The sequence below is a fragment of the Pempheris klunzingeri genome, chromosome 20 (assembly GCF_042242105.1).
Source record: "Pempheris klunzingeri isolate RE-2024b chromosome 20, fPemKlu1.hap1, whole genome shotgun sequence".
NCBI lineage: Eukaryota > Metazoa > Chordata > Actinopteri > Acropomatiformes > Pempheridae > Pempheris > Pempheris klunzingeri.
Window position 1 is genome coordinate 8,615,043 of NC_092031.1, and position 16,623 is coordinate 8,631,665.

General features: G+C 42.4%; 2 protein-coding genes across 5 annotated transcripts in view; both read left to right on the forward strand.

Annotated features, from left to right (window-relative positions):
- LOC139220030 (disks large homolog 5-like) overlaps positions 1-13,563 on the forward strand; it is a 30,412-nt gene extending 16,849 nt beyond the window's left edge. For both annotated transcript variants that reach the window (XM_070852070.1, XM_070852071.1), the window contains exons 16-33: positions 28-990; positions 1,094-1,217; positions 1,362-1,506; positions 2,052-2,170; positions 2,560-2,643; positions 2,740-2,899; positions 3,733-3,895; positions 3,989-4,122; positions 4,518-4,682; positions 4,827-5,010; positions 5,306-5,454; positions 5,545-5,715; positions 5,914-6,110; positions 6,698-6,841; positions 6,993-7,120; positions 7,552-7,661; positions 10,421-10,530; positions 12,482-13,563. In XM_070852070.1, coding sequence (XP_070708171.1) covers positions 28-990; positions 1,094-1,217; positions 1,362-1,506; positions 2,052-2,170; positions 2,560-2,643; positions 2,740-2,899; positions 3,733-3,895; positions 3,989-4,122; positions 4,518-4,682; positions 4,827-5,010; positions 5,306-5,454; positions 5,545-5,715; positions 5,914-6,110; positions 6,698-6,841; positions 6,993-7,120; positions 7,552-7,661; positions 10,421-10,530; positions 12,482-12,585 — 3,354 coding nt within the window. In that variant the 3' untranslated portion in view covers positions 12,586-13,563. The remainder of the gene's footprint in view (positions 1-27; positions 991-1,093; positions 1,218-1,361; positions 1,507-2,051; positions 2,171-2,559; positions 2,644-2,739; positions 2,900-3,732; positions 3,896-3,988; positions 4,123-4,517; positions 4,683-4,826; positions 5,011-5,305; positions 5,455-5,544; positions 5,716-5,913; positions 6,111-6,697; positions 6,842-6,992; positions 7,121-7,551; positions 7,662-10,420; positions 10,531-12,481) is intronic.
- Positions 13,564-15,051: 1,488 nt separating this feature from the next.
- Positions 15,052-16,623, forward strand: part of LOC139220031 (calcium-activated potassium channel subunit alpha-1a-like) — a 78,208-nt gene continuing 76,636 nt past the window's right edge. For all 3 annotated transcript variants that reach the window (XM_070852072.1, XM_070852073.1, XM_070852074.1), the window contains exon 1: positions 15,052-15,285. In XM_070852072.1, coding sequence (XP_070708173.1) covers positions 15,052-15,285 — 234 coding nt within the window. The remainder of the gene's footprint in view (positions 15,286-16,623) is intronic.

Here is a 16,623-nt window from a genome sequence, read left to right on the forward strand (position 1 = left end):
GGTATTTATTTATGTCTTCTTCAACAGTTCCTCCCACAGAGCTGTTCTGGCCAGAGTTTATTTGAAAGTTTGAGAGACTCAGAAAAGACCTCTCGACTCCAGTCCTGTGAGATCCACACCAGGAACTGCAGGAACTCCTCCAAGCACAACTGCTCCACGCAAACAGATGTTTGCAGCTGTGAGTTGAGCGGCAGAGGCGACGAAGTGTGTAAGGATACAGGTGACTCTCTGGACAGCAGCAGCAGTGCTCATAGCCACCACAAGCCTTTTTCCAACAGCTCCCTACACTCCCGCTCCCTTTCCACCTCCCACAGTCCCTCAGACCCCCACCCAGACTTCTGCTACAGGAGGCAGGACCTACACCGTCGCCCCCTCACTTTCACCCCCGTAATCTCCGACTGCAGCTCACCTCAGCCTGCTGTCGACCGAATGCACAGCTCACCAGCGAAGCCCGGCGGAGGCACGTGGCCTAAAGTCATAGCAGGAGCTTCTATTCCTGAGTGTGCCCAGCTCTCCATCTACAAAAAGGCCAAACAGAGGAAGTCCATCTTTGATGTAAACGCTTTCAGGAGACCAGAGGTGCCCCCAAAACTGGACTACATGTCTCTTTCTCAGGCACCAAAGCACTCGCCACAGAGCTCGATATCTGAGTCCGCTCAGACCCCTCCCACCCCGCCAGCCAGGAGCGACTCATTCAGGTTCAAACACCGCCAGCAGAACAGCTCGGCATCGGACTCCACCATTACCACCGGTACTCCCCCGGCCTCCCCGGCTCAAGCTACAAGCCCACAAGACAAGGGAGAACCGGGGAACCAGCTCTATTACACCGATGCTCCTCCAGGAGAGAACAAGAGTGGCTCCAAGAAACACGCCGAGGAGGAAGGAAGTCGCCGCAGGGCAGAGGAGCAGGGAAAGAGGAGGTACCGGCCAAAGTCGGCACCGGCGCTGCGGCGAAATGTCACTCCATTACACATTCCCGTTCCCATGCAGGTAACTGAGATATGCTGCCCTATCTGATTTGGCATTCAAGTTCATCTGTATGTTTGTACATTTTGTCAGTGACCCTTGTGTTAAGTTTGCCTGCTTCTTGCAGGTACAGAGTTTTTCTAACGATGAACACTCCCCAGAGCCGATGGACTTGTTACGTTTCTCCCCTATGCGAACCAATCGGTACAGCATGCCCTTTGCTCCCCCCAGCTACAGCAGCATTACAGCACGTAAGTCATCTAAACAGCTCTGTGCTTAGTTTTATTCAACATTTGTACATTTTGTTGTCGTCACTATCTTAGAGATTTAAGGTGTGGTCACATTACACGTCTTTTTAAAGAAATCTTTCTGTTTCGCTCTGTGTGTTCCTCCAGACCCAGCACAGCGAGGTTTAGCCCCATGTCCTGCTGTGACAGCTGTGATGAGGAACCCAGTCTACACTGCCTGGAGCCATGAGATCCAGACCAACAACTGTCCTCCAGCTCCCAGCTCAGGCGTCCACTCACACACACATACAAGGTGCTAACATCGGCCAGTGTATTCATGTTCCAGACTCCATACTATAAAAGAGTCCCAGTAAGCCATGAGAGGAAGCCAGGTTGTGCAATGCCTGGACCCTGAAACGGAAACAGCTAAATGGAATTCGGCCATCTTTAATTTACACCTCTGTTTTTCCTCCTGTGAAATGTCAAAATATTGTTAGAAATGTTTATTTGATTAATAGTATTCTTCAAGAAGAAAAACAGAACATTCTCTGGTTCCCGCTTCTTAAATGTGAGGCTTTGTTGCTGTTCTCTGTTTTGTAAGTTCAGTATTTTTGGGTTGGTTGGACACATTAGGAAACATGAGGATGTCAACCTGGGCTCTGGGAACTTATGTTGGACCTTTTTTCTATTCGTCATTGATTTTAATAAACACTGTGATGCTGCATTTATTGCACAAAGTAGCAGTGTTTACCCTGACCCAGATCTCATGAACAGATGGCATGTAGCAAATTATATCTTTCTCTGGGTTGAATAATTGACCACTATGGGACTTTCTGAGGCCTTTTTCTCCACTTTTAGCCCCCAGCATCAAGGTCGCCTCAGTCTGGACCTCAGCCACAAGCGCACTGATCTGCCTGAGACGAGCTGCAGCCAACCCCCACACAGCACCAACTCCCTGCCCTCCAGTGCCAGACTGGGTACGTATGGAGTCCTAGTTTATCGCCAGTCATATCTTGTATAATATGTTCTGTAAATCATCCATTATATATTCTCATTTAAAGTGTCAGTTCACCCAAGTTTCAAAAACATGTTTTCTCCCACTCTCTCTTTGAAACAATGTCTGAATTACTCTAGAAGATCCACAGACAGACTCACTGAGACGTTTTACTGCAGATCATTTCTTTTTTAGAGAGTAATAAGTAACTGGGACATTGTTTCTGGAATGGGGTGTTTCTGTAGAAATGTTGTTGCTCCACCTTCACTAAGTAATATCCAGGTGTAAAACCCTGTATCTGCATGGCTCAATATCTACACAGACAAATGAGAGTGCCCTTTTTAATACATTTCCTCTGTTTGTGATGTTTAGGCTCCTCCAGTACTTTACAGTTTAGGGCAGAGCGCATTAAGATCCCTCCAACGCGTTATCCCCGCTCCACTGGATCTGACAGAGGTGCGATTGAGCTTGGAAGCTACATCATCTGATAATGTTACGGCAGTATACAGCAAGTCTTAAATCATACCTTTTTTTTTTCATCTGCCACTCCAGGCTCCCTCTCACATTCAGAGTGTAGCAGCCCGACACCTCCAATGTCCCCTGTCAACCTGGAGACATCGTCTTTCACCAGCAGCCAATCACAGAGCTCCATTTCCACCCAACCCAGGATATCAGTCAGCCCTGCTCCAGTTGGTGACAGGCGGAAGGATGGGTAGGCCAGCCCCTCATCCGGGTCATTATGTTGCCATCATTCAGCAGAACACGACATGTTTTCCACCATTTGTCTGTACTTCTGTCTGCTTCATTGTGATTAAGTGCTTGCAAAGCAGTAAACAAAGCTGTGGGCCTCCACCTCATATCATTAGAACACAGAGACCCCATCTATCATTTTATTCTCTTCTCTCTGCCGCTGTTCATTATAACCTGAAATCTTTTCTGCTTTGGGTGATCACTCTCTTTCTTTCCTCTCTCCTCCTTCTTCTCAGATTTGTCTCTAATAACACTCCCTCTGTCAGACTACCACTGGCAGTAAAGCCCAAGTTCCTCTCTTTAAGAAGCTTGAGGTTTGTCCTGTGCGGCTTGTAGCAGATCTAGTATATGCACAATCTGCAAGGCTGTTGGATCTTTGTACACACTGCAGGGGTGCTAGATTAGTTTGAATGTTAAATAGACCAAATACAAAAAGGTAATGGATGTGTGCACCTCTAAGTCCTCATCTTTTCTTTGCTTGTTATTTATTCAGAATGCTGTTAAATTTTGTATGATTACATGACTTATAGTTGTTTTCTGAAATGCTTCTGGCACGCCCCTCACAGCTCCCATAGCTTATTTTTGAGACTGTTTTTAACTTGAATGCCAGCAGTGCATCTTTATTTTTAAGAAACCATCGCAGCAAATCGCAGCACAGACAGCAACATTGGATTTAAACATTCAATCACAGGCAACAGCATCTCCTTTTTTGATTTTATTTGGAATGGCATTCATTTTAAATCATTCATAGTTTACCACTTGTACAAAAAAAACACTCCCCCTTTTCCCCTGAAGGCCATACTTGGAGGAGCCTCGCAATGTGACGGTACAGAAAGGAGCAGAACCACTGGGCATCTCCATTGTGAGTGGAGAGAATGGGGGAGTATTTGTGTCCAAAGTGACAGCAGGCAGCATCGCTCACCAAGCTCGTTTAGAGTACGGAGACCAACTCCTGGAGGTACAGCAGCCACCACACTTCAACTAAATATCTAACAGTGGTTCATTGTTTTTTTGTTTTTTTCTGTTTCTAATGAATCACTGCTGTTTCCAGTTTAATGGAATCAACCTTCGCAATGCCAACGAGCAGCAGGCACGGCTGGTGATTGGGCAGCTATGTGACACAGTCACCATTTTGGCTCAGTATAATCCTCACATGTTTCAGCTGGGCAACCACTCTCGCTCAGGGTAAGACAACAACAGTAACTTGCACACATTGGTTTCGTGAATTTCAGGTCCTCAAATGAAACATCCTGGCAAGAAAAGCCTGTCAGCACAGTGACTTTGGAAGTTGTTTTCAGAGTACTGATTATGCTGCTCTAAATACAGTTAATACATGAACACACAATACTGTGTTCACAGTAAACAAGGTATTATGAGCACGCAACCCAACAGACAAGATACATCAGAGCCAAGAGAACAAAAAGGGAAAAAATGAGTGGTTTATGTAACTGAGAAAAAATAACAAATGCAAACAATGAACATAGAGTAGATAGTTATATCATAGTTTAGACAATGTATACCACAGCTTTTCTGTCCTAATTTTAAGTTGAAAAGATTTGGTCCACTCCCGATGTCATTAGTTCTCGCATGGAGTCCATCAGCAACCAGCCAACTCCCCAAGACAGTGGAGCCACCACCCCGGACAATAACTCCACAGTCGATACTCTGAGTGAGCAAGACGAGGGCACCATGACGCCGCCGTCCAAACAGACGACTCCCGCCACCAGCCCTCACAACTCCTTCAGGTTGGTCTGGAACATATTTCTGTTATTTCGCTGTAAGTTTTCATTACTACAGCCAACAAATATGAACTTCAAAGCTGTAAGTAGGTCATTGTGATGTGGAGGGACAGACAAATTCAAAGCTTGATATTTGAGGTTTGTCCTCAGGCTTCCTGGTTCAAGTACACGCCGGGCTGCAGAGCCTCGGCTGGTGAGGCTGAAGAGGATCCAGGTGGAGCTGGGAGTTCAGATCTGTGGAGGGAACCTTCATGGCATCTTTGTAGAGAGTCTGGATGACGACAGCCCTGCTAAGAGTCCTGATGGCCTGCTGCCTGGAGACTTGATACTGGAGGTAACTGCAATGTTTATCAATCACTTTAATTCACTAAGACAGAAGTCACAGTAGCACAGTATGTAATGGACAAGACTGAGCAAAAGCACTCTACAGTTCTACTTTGGAAGTTCAAGAACTGCTCAGTTTTTGCAGATTTGGTTGCATGTAAGTGTGTACAACTTCACTCCTTTATATAACTGTTGATTTTTAGTGCATTGTTTGGCTTGCTTTTACTGAAAATGATGAGTCATTCTGTGTTGGCAGCCAAGTCAGTGTCCTTTTGTCAACTGTGTAATTGATGTTTTTCAAACAGTACAACGGCGTCAGCATGAAGAACAAAACTAAAGAAGAGGCTTACCTGGAAATGTTGAAACCAGCTGAAACGATCACTTTCAAGGTCCAGAACTGCATCAACAACCTCTCTGCCATCAAAGAGTCCCTTGGAGATGGATTTTATATCAGGTATCGTAAACACACAATCTATGTTACGGGCTCTTAAATGTTCATAATCTTCTTTTCATAATAACAGCTTTATTTTTCATCTCTTGTCAGAGCACTTTATGAGAGGGGGGCAGAGGTAGAGCAGGAGCTGAGCTTTAACAAAGATGACATCCTGTATGTTGAAGACACGCTACCAAATGGCAATTTCGGCTACTGGATGGCTTGGCAACTGGACGAGAATGCACAGAAGCTGGGAAAAGGGCAGATTCCAAGTAGATACATGTAAGTCCAGCCTTTAGTTTACTTTTGCACACTAAAAGTCATGTAACAACTGCTGCCAAACACGTAATTCTGAGTTATCCAGTCCTCATTATCTTGATAAATCTGTATCGATTCTTTCCATTTTCAAGCGTAGATGTTGAAGAACAGGAGTCTGATTGAAGTTAAGTACATGTAAATGTGTGGATATATCTCCATAAGGATGGACCAAGAGTTCTACAGGAGACACGGCATGGCCGATATGAAAGACGACAATGGCACCAACAAGACTCTATCTGCTGCTGCTCGGAGATCCTTCTTCCGGCGGAGGCTGAAGCACAAACGCAGTGGATCCAAGGATGGGAAGGATCTGATGGCTCTGGACGCCATAAGCACAGATTCTTTACCCATCACAGAGGGTGAGAAATCATACGTGTGAACTCTCTCATAGCCGTGGTGGAAAAAATAGTCAGATTGTGTGTCACCGTGTCCTGCTTTCTAAATTTCAAATGTTGCTAAAAGAAATGCATTTGCAGGAAAGTACAATATAGTGAGGTTTCCAAAATAAAGGTACTAATTTTAAAGAAAAGTCAAATTTGGTGTTGCTTTTGGTTTGAAAAAAGTTCATGGCATAATAAAATTTGACATTTTGAAGGTTTTTATCCACAGCAGTGAAATAAATGTCAGGTAAATGTAGTGGAGAAAAAAATATTTATCCACACAGTAATAATATAACCTAAAAAATGCAAAGGTACCAGTGCTTAACCAGGCTTGTGAATGCAGAAGTACTGAATAGTGACTTAACCTAAAATTATTGGCAGTCAGATGTGTCAGGCAGCTCCCAGGTATGATCGTGTGGTTATAAAGCAGGATTGTGCTATAAAAAGCTGACAGATATATTTCCCAGGATGCATAAATTCATAACTGTGGTTATTAAAGGGCAGCTGTATCTCTCTGCCATCTTGTGTATTTTGGAATTGATTGTATTTCTATATTTCACGCCCAGACGGAGTGAGCCTCATGTATCAGCGGGTTCAGAGGGTGGAGTGCTCTTCCCCCAGACCAGTGCTCATCATGGGTCCGTTGGTGGAGCCCTGTAAGGACATGTTGGTGAAGGAGGCTCCTTCCAACTTCTGTCGCTGTCTGCCTGGTGAGCTCATACACACAGAACAAGTCTTTTATTAGAGTTTAGTTGGTCATGACAGACTTTAAATGTGTCCATCAGGTTTGCATTATTATTATTATTATTATTATTATTATTATTATTATAAATTTGAAAAATCTGATTATTTTACCTCCAGAGATTATGAAGGCGTCTCAGCAGGCAATTGAGCGAGGGGTAAAGGACTGTGTGTTCATTGACTACAAACGGAGGAGCGGCCATTTTGATGTGACAACTGTTGCATCAATAAAAGAGATCACAGAGAAGGTAAAATCATCTCACTGTGGGTTATAATCCATATCAGGGCTATGAATCTGTGGACTAGAAGATGCAGTTGTCTTTGAGTTTTGTAAAAGTTTTAGATATCTTTATCTAAGCATCAGCATTCAGGTGTAATATATGTCTAGAATTGCAAGTAACACAATATGTCTGTACTTCTAAATTTTATCAAAAAAATTTATAACTCAACTGATAACTGATCATGATTTGTCCAAAGTTGGAGTCAAGCAGTTGTGTGAAATACTTCCCCCAGCTGGAGGAAGTATTTCTGCACCTGACCTGTGCAGCTAATTATGCATTCAAAAGCATTGTGAAGTATGAGAAACAAATGTGAAGTCATTTAGCATATTTCTTGCAACATTCTGCTTTGAACCATCCCCCATTTCTCATGCAGTCTTTCACTGTCATTTTCCCTATAGGACTGTCACTGTTTACTTGACATTGCCCCTCACGCCATCGAACGTCTTCACAGCGTTCACATCTACCCAATCGTCATATTCATTCGCTACAAAAATGCCAAGCAGATAAAGTGAGTAACCCCATGCTTTTTTTTTTTTAAAGTTGCTTCTTTTGGTTATTATTATTTTTCTTGCCTGAAAACATGTCAAGTGGGTGTCAAGTGTGCTTTGTGTTTTGGTGCCACTGCTGTTTACCCAATTTCACTTCAAGTTCAGATCCGTCAACCACATACTGAGAGACTCATCCATCCAAGGCTTTTGGTCCTTGAGCTACTTGGCAGAATATATTGTGAAAATGAGATTTTATAGCAATGTAGTGATATCAAAATATCGCATACTTTGGCTAATTTGGCTACCTTTTCCCATTCAGGACTATGTTTTGGTCAGTAAGGTGGATGTTAGAATGACTCAGCTACACATTTCCACAAAAAAAGCTTTCATTTGTGTCTGCGATGCCAGTGCTCCTTCCAGGAAATATATAATATAATTTTTGATTAACCTGTTTTAATTTTCTTCCTATCGAGACAGACACTCAGGAAATTGACATCTTGCTGCTTTCATTATCATATTCATCCTGCAGACACAACAAAAACTAATTGATCAACCTGATTTGATCAGTGTCATTAGTTCAGGAACCACAGCCTCCTCTCTTCTACCACCTGCCAGGGTTTTGACAGGATGATTGTGATATTTCAAAGATCCCTCTCCTTTTTCATTAGTAATCGCATGGGAAGATTAAATCTGCTGAACCCTCAGCATGGTACTTCATGCACACACACACACACACACACACACGCAAACACACAAAAATAAACACGCACTCAGGTCTGGCAGAAACAGGCTTTCTGGGCCACACACGTACACACCCACGCCCACAAATCTACGAAGTGGTGCAGCAGGCAAACATGGTGGAGATTGATTCCTGCTAAGCCTCTGCTGTCATCAGCTGAGTGCCAGCTGTCCAGGGAGAGCTCACAGGGCCTGTGGCTCCGCTTTGTGGCGTGGGTGGCTAAAACACTCGCTGACCCCACCCGCCACAGCCACAACATACACACAAACACACCTCCCACTGCCTGCCTGCCTGCCTGCTGCAGCAAGCAACAGAAACTCAGGCTTTTTCATGGGTTTTTATCCTCAGGGAGGCATCAGCAGACCAATATGTTGACTGTACACCGAGTACCAGGCAGAGAGGGGAGTGAGGTTCTAGGTTAGGTCAGGGGCTCCCAGTGGATGAATACAGTGGACAGAGTAGTCACATGACTTCTTCTTAAGACCATGTGTTGATATGGAGGGAACCAGCGGGCTCGATGTATTTGCAGTAGAGAGATCTCATAGATGGTGCCCAGGAAGGCTGCAGTGTTTGACTTGAAATTAAAGAATTAGTATGCATACATATTAATGTTTCCCTTTTAATATAGTATCTGTGGTTGCTTTAGCCTGTGGGCAATGTTACAATTTAATGAGTAGGGTGTCTTAATAGTTTTACAGGATTTTTGCTAAACTGAGTATGTTTAGGTATTTGTTTCACCGGATAGTGAAAAACAGACATTGACACATCCAGTTATTTTAAATAGAATTTTCAGAAAATGTACTTTTATTTGTTTACATGCTCTAAGTCATGATATACACTGTATCAGTGTTGTGTTGCATATGCTGACAACAGAAGATTTTATCAATACCAACCACCCCGTTGTACCTGAGCATGCAGTCATATCCTAAGACGCACTTAAATGCAATTAAATTGAGTGGCATGTTTAGGATGGACAAATCAGATCCTTTTTAAAAAAAGGCGCTCATACTTACACTACTCACTAAAAGTTAGGGATATTCAACTTTCAGGTGAAATATATGGAAAATGTAAAAAGTGAATGCTACAGTGATATTATATCATGAAAGTAGGGCATTTAAGTAAGAAGCATGCAATGGTCATTTTATTCATCTTAAACAATTTATTTGAAGAAAATCTAACAACAGTGGTGGGTATACCACAACAAAAAATTTTCAGTGTCTCAATAAATTGGGATGTGGCCAAAGGACGTCCACTCCTCTCCTTTCTGTGACTCTTACAGTCTCTGTATCACTGTTACAACCTCCTGATGACACTCTGTGACCCTCTAAGCTCAGTGAACACCTCCGTTTGAGGACTTCCTGTTTGAAGCCTCCAGTGTTGAGGTGCTGTTGATCAATTGTTAGGTGTCGTCTTGGTCTCATGATGTCAGAATGTGAACAGCATGATGAGGAGGACTGTTTAAATACCAATTCTAACTGAAGCAGGAAATGTATTGGTGGATTCATGGATCAAACCTGTTGTGAATTTTACTGTTAAGCTTCTTGTTAGAGAACAGCAACTTGTGCAAAAAGTACTGAAACACTGAACAGTTGGACATGTGCATTCAAAAGTTTAGAGAAGGTCACATTAAGTTCACCTGGAAAGGTTAGAATGCATTTTAGGTTCATCCTGAAATTTCACCTGAAAGCTGAATATCCCTAACTTTTTGTGAGTAGTTTATGTTGTGATTGCACATATAGAGAGACGTTTTGAATCCAGATTGCAAACACACAAGCACAATGGAAAGGGAGAGTTTGTAGAATTGAGTAGAAAAAGAGCCTTAAAGGAATACGTTTTGGAAATCATAACCATGTAAATGACATGTTGAATGGTATTCAGTGTAATCTCCAAATCTGATATGAGGAACCTGTTTTCAAATATGATTTTTACTGGTGGTACAAACTGTGACTCCTTCCACACTGTGGTATTGCACAATCTTGTGAATCTATGTGCGAGTGAGGTTTTCAAGGCGGCTGACAGGTGCTGATGTTGTCTCATCAGAGAGCAGAAGGACCCTTTGTACCTGCGGGATAAACTGTCGCAGAAACATTCCAAGGAGCAGTACGAGGCGGCACAGAAAATAGAGCAGGAGTACAGCCGCTTCTTCACAGGTTGGTGGAAATTACTTATTTTCTCTCTAAAGATGGCATGAATACAGTAGTTACAGTAATGACTGATTATTTTGAGCTCATAGAAACGTGTAGTGCTCCATAAATGCACTGAATAAGGTAGTAAATGTGATATGATATATGGGCTAAAAAACAAACTTGAACACTGGTGTTCAACCCTCAAATTATACGTCACCTCAGACCAATTTAAAGGGTCTGTTCACCTTAATCGCAAAAGATTTTTCAGTGGTATTTGTCTGAAATGGCCCTTTTTAAAGCAGTCTGTTACATAGCAACCAAAAAGACACAACACACAAATAAAACTAGGAGGACGTTCAGACGGTGCAGAGGCTATTAGCCAAGGCTAATAGTTTCGAGCCGCTATTAATTGCTTGTTTGAGTCGGATCCAGATCTGCTCCAAGATTTAATTGGCTCTTCCTCTGCCCCTGCTACACCCTTCCACTAAATTTCATGAAAATTGGGCCAGTAGTTCTTCTGTAATCCTATTCACAAACGGACAAACAAACGGCGCAAAAAACATAACCCAATAAGGGACCGATGAGTCACAATAAGTCACGGTAGCAAATGAAATACTTTAAGATGATCTAGTTTAACCAGTGTGGAGCGGACAGCATCGGAGGTTGCCTGAGGTTTTTGGAGCAGAGTATCTCCGAGTTAAAGTTTTGGTATCTGGAGCAGCAGCCAGTTCTCAGACACCCAACTGTCCAGCTGATTAATGACTCTATAAAAGGAGCCGATTTATGGGGAAGGGCTTTGGAAATGAACACATACCACCGCTGATCCCTCCTAACAGGGAGAGGTGGCCGGCCAACTTCTGCACACGAGCCTTGATGATGAGATCCATAATTATCAGCAGTTATAAATCTGAGTGTCTGCTGGGAGACGGAGGCCAGGACTGAAATAATTTGGCCGCACCATCCTGTTTGTCCATGAGAGAACGTCAGTGTTGTTTATAGCTCTGAAATGATTAGACGATAAACGGAAAGTTGATCAACAAGGATTTGATGTTGATGTTTCATAGAATTGAAAATGTGTTATTTTCCAGTATATAACACAAACATAATGAAGATGTCGCAGGGGGTGCTGGGGACTTGTTCATTTTTATCAGTTGAAACAATTGGTCGACAGATTTATGAGCTACTGATAATCAACACATTTTAAGACATTTTTTAAACAAATGGCAAATATTACAGAGATCCAGCTTCTCAGTTGTTACAATTTGCTGCTTACCCTTTTTCTAATGTGATGGTTAAGTCAATTTATTGGGGATTTTAGCCAAGAAGATGAAAGATGTCACAATGTTCTTGCATTTCACAGTCTGCGATTAAAAGGGAAGTCTGTTTATGGTTCTTGAGGGAAAAGTTGTGTAAAGCTTTTTGTGGTTCCTGATGGAGCTACTGTCTGTGAAATCTCATAAATTGCCTGGAGCCATGTCATTTGAGTCGGCATCGGTTTGGTCTGAAGACTACAAGTTTGAAAATGATAATAAATCTGTGGGTGTGAAGTCACAGAGAAGTGAGCCTACCAGACCTCTGTAGCCCCCTCAACATGTCTGCTTGAGGCTCACGGCTCAAGGCTACATTAGAACGCTATCAGCATAACTCATTCGAAACTATGTCCGAACTGTTGGCAGTTGTGATGCATTGTGGGTAATGTAGGCACCAGGTTCTGACAAGGAAGAAGAATGCGTGTCATAATCTAAATAAACAAGTGATTCTGTAATTGTAGAAAATTTGTTTGAAAATTGCAAAAAATGTTGGGCTGCAACTAATTACTAACATTTTATAGACAATAATAAAAAGACAGATTACTGATAATGACAAGAATCAATAGTTGCAGCTGTAGATGTTCATACACTAGGAGCAAAGTTTCAGCCAAATCTAGCAGAAACACTTCATGTACATTTCCCTCCCTGCCCCCTCTGTGTCGCAGGCGTTGTCCAAGGAGGCAGCGTCTCCTACATTTGCACTCAGATCATCACCATCGTGGAGCAGGAGCAGAGCAAAGTACTGTGGATTCCAGATGGAGCACCGTAGAAGTTTCACCTCTAACCGCTTGCCACGCGTCACTCCGAAACCTTCGAGAGGAAGTAACTTTTTAATATGGGATACACAAAGAAACGGTACATCTCACGGACATCGTGGTTAACCCCAATACTTTCTCACACATGGCAATATCAGCACTGATGATTATGATCATGTAATATTCCCACTACAATAGTGATGTACTGTACTACCGATAGATTTGTTTACACTAGTATTTAATACTTGAACGTTGTATTTCCCCTTATATCCAGTAGCAGTCCTTTAATCCCACATTTTCCCATGAACATGTTGGACCACAGGAAGTCTGCGTGATGCCAACTGAAGACTTAATTCTTTAAGTGAAGATACAGTGGACCACCCTTCTCTATATTTATACTCATTTTCCTGCCATTTAATTTATCTAATCAAATCAAAGATGTTGGTTGTGAACTTTTGTTTTACAAATGTAGTTGTCTAGTCAATAGGAAGGATGATATTGTTCAGTTAATGTTTTTATTTATAGAGGAGGAATTGGGGCAAGATTGCTTCCTACCTTCACATTATGTTGCAGTCTTCTGTTCTACTTTGCTCAATTTGTTTTCTCTGTTGACATCATTTCAGTCCTCACAAATAATAATTGTGCCAAGCTAAAAATATTTGCTAATCACCATCCATTCTTGGATTTATTAATGCTACACTTTTCACTATAAATCATACAGCAGGTATGTTGGTTTCACCACAGTTTGTCCCCGTCTGTGTGTTCTCTGCTGGTTTTGCAAATCCTTGTTCCTCTTTGCCAAGTGGATTTTTAAGAAGGGATATTTTATTTCTGGTTCATGGTTGACTGTCACACATTCACAGGCACCTTTTTTTTTTTTTTAGTCAATCACGTTGTCAACATTTCATGTTCATGTTTGATGAAAGTCAGGCTTTCTCCTAATGAAGGTTAATATTTCTACCAAATATTAAAAACAGAGTACCGATAATGGAGTGCAAGTTTCCTGTGTTTTCCATTAAAATGTAGCCGTTTAGTCCTCTGATTTAAATTACATCCTCCGCTTTTAATAGCTGTATTATTTTTACAAAATGATTCACACAGCAGGCTGCTGCTTGTGAGGTGAAAAATGCCACAAGTTGGACTGAAACGATCAATGTACATTTAGTCCACCAGGGGGAGCGAACCGCCACCGTAGGTGAGACGTGGTAAAATGGCCCTTTATCACTTTTCATACCACATTATCATCGCTGCTTATGATGAACAGCTAGATGAAGAACAGCTATGATGCTCTTTTTTTTTTCCCACTGAGAGCTGAAATGTGTTGGAGACGCTGCTGTAATATTAAGTATTAAGTTAATACCTTCACGGGGATTTGTTGCTCATAAACCTTTAATACACACAGACATCATGAATACATGATGAAAATGGTAAAAAATTAAATATCTTTTTGGTCAGTCGCCGGTTTCAGTGTAATTTGTATAATTAAGAACAAGCAGAAAAAGGCGCACTGTTGCCTATAAAAGTTCTGACCTCCAGTGTGAAGACAAGAAAGGTTTAAAGTTATTGTTTGGAAACATTTTAATTTCAGAACATGGATGTCTTTTTTTTTTTTTTTTTTTTTTAGGAAAAAAATGTGTCTCCACAGAACTGATGGTTTCTAAGTAAGATGGACGTGACCACAAAGTTACAATCATCAAACATTGATGAAGCGATCACTATAAATAACCAGACATCCAGATAAGCATCGACGTCTGCTATCGATGGCTCCTCCCCCGCTACCTGTAAATCTGCGGTGCCATCTCCCGGCAAATGGATGTGACAGGCGGCCGCCGGAGCCCTGAATCACTGAATCCGATCTTCTGCCCCAAAAAACCGATATATAGTTATGCTTTTCCGAACGACGCCTCCTTAAACGATATCGACAAACTGCGACCTTTAACACGAGGAGCGCATTCAACAGTGCGCGGGGTGGAGCTGAAGTAGCGGACCTGCAGAAAGCTGCGCTGTGAAACAAGGTGGAGCACAGAGTGAATCCATCGACTGGTGAGGACAGCGCGTCTCTCCGATTTGATAATAACACTTCAGTACTTTCACCCAGCGGAGCTGTTGGGGGGGGGAATCGTGACTTTCTGAGGAGTTGGGAGGAAAATGTGATTTTTACGCACAGATCAGATCATGACGCGCAAACCCAGCCACAAACGCGCATCGTGAGGCGCACGACTGATCTCTCGATTTCAAAGGAAGTTTTTTTTTTTTTCTTTTCTTATATATCATTGTGCGTGTGTCTGGCGTCGACTCAACTTTTTCTTTGCTCGGTGAAGCCACATGAGAAGGCAGAGGAGCGGGAGGTGGTTGGCTTAACATGGCCGTGCCGCTGGGGCATCAGGGGGCGCTGGCTGGAGCTCCCCAAAGCGCCTGAATCCCGTTTGAGTTGATAGATTTTTAGGGGGAGGAAGGAGGCAGGTGACCAGAAGCCGACAATGCCGAAGAATAGGGAGAAATTCATCCCGGACCCGTCCATCCACATTTCCAAGATGAATGTGATCATCCCGTTTTCACCAGATGTGCCCTGTGACAGCAACGGCCAGCGGATGTGGTGGGCTTTCCTCGCCTCTTCCATGGTCACTTTCTTTGGGGGTCTCTTCATAATCCTGCTGTGGAGAACTCTTAAATACCTGTGGACTGTGTGCTGCCACTGTAACGCCAAGAAGAAGGTACGTCCAGTAATTTCATAAACCACCGCACCGAGCTCAAATGACTTATTTATTACAGGGCTTTTGTATAAGAGCCAGTGCGTGACAACAATGTGTCCAGTTGGATTTATGAAATGGGCTCGTAATTAAATCTGTGTTAAGGCCCCGCCGACACACCGCACAGTGAATAATTAACTGCCGCTCTTGGCTTACTGTCACATACAGTAACAAAGAGATGCCGTCAGACTGAAACTATTTCTCTCTCTCGGACTTCACTGGTGAATGATGGTGTGTTTGGGCAGGTTGATGAGTGCAGCTGACACTTGTTGGTGGACCACCCTCTACATGCTCCATTAGGCTGATTTGGATTCAACGCACATGCAGGCTACATTCGTTATAAAGTGATTTTTCTTCCAGAATTATTTGTTGATGTTTTAATACATCAACTGCATTTGGGTTGTAGAATTAAAAATAAAACGCTCTTTGCAGAAAATGCATCATAGCAGCTGCATTCTATCATTTGTATTTCTTAAGAGATCCTTTTTGAAATCCTTTTTTTTCTGATTTGATCTCCTGATGGGGTTAACTAGCAGCAGGTATAGAGTTTTATTTTCTTTTTAAAATGTAGGTTTCATTTTGAGATTTTGAGATATTCCCTCCTCGCTACAACTGAGATGAATGGACATTCAATGCTTCTGAAAACAGTGGAAGAATAATTTTTCTTTAAAAACAACATCCCTCTTATTCTGGACAATCCACAAACTTGTGTGTGAACATTTTTGCATTTGCACAACTTGATTTTGTAGAATTAGTCCCAATGAAAACATGAAGCAGCTCACAGCTTGTTAGTAACAGGGTCACTTTATAACGAAAAATGTTGCTGTGGAGTCTAATAGATGTAATTTCCATCCCCTGTCCTTTTTATTTGAGAGGTTGTTTTTCTTTTGTGCAATTTGCATGAAACGCCCTTGATTTTTAAGGCATAGGTAGAAGCAGAAATGATGATAAAACCTTAGAATTTAAATGGTGAAAAGTGAAAAGATTTTGTTTCGCCTCAAAGACCAATATTAAAAGCAATGATGGAAAAAATTAAAAATGGCCGCCTACTAGTTGTCCAAAACAATGTCATCCCCAGCATAGTTTCCCACAATGTCTGTTCTCATCAACAGAGTCTGAGGTCATTATTATTTGCTGCTTGAAACCTTCCAGTGAACCGTGCAGCACATTTGTTTGACACGTTTCCAAAAGTCAGGAATAGTTTTGGTGGCTGAGGACACAGAGCGGAGTCAGCTGCCGCCACATGGGTCAGACATTGTTGGATGTGCAGCAGGCATTCTCTTAGCAGTGGTGTGTGTCTGT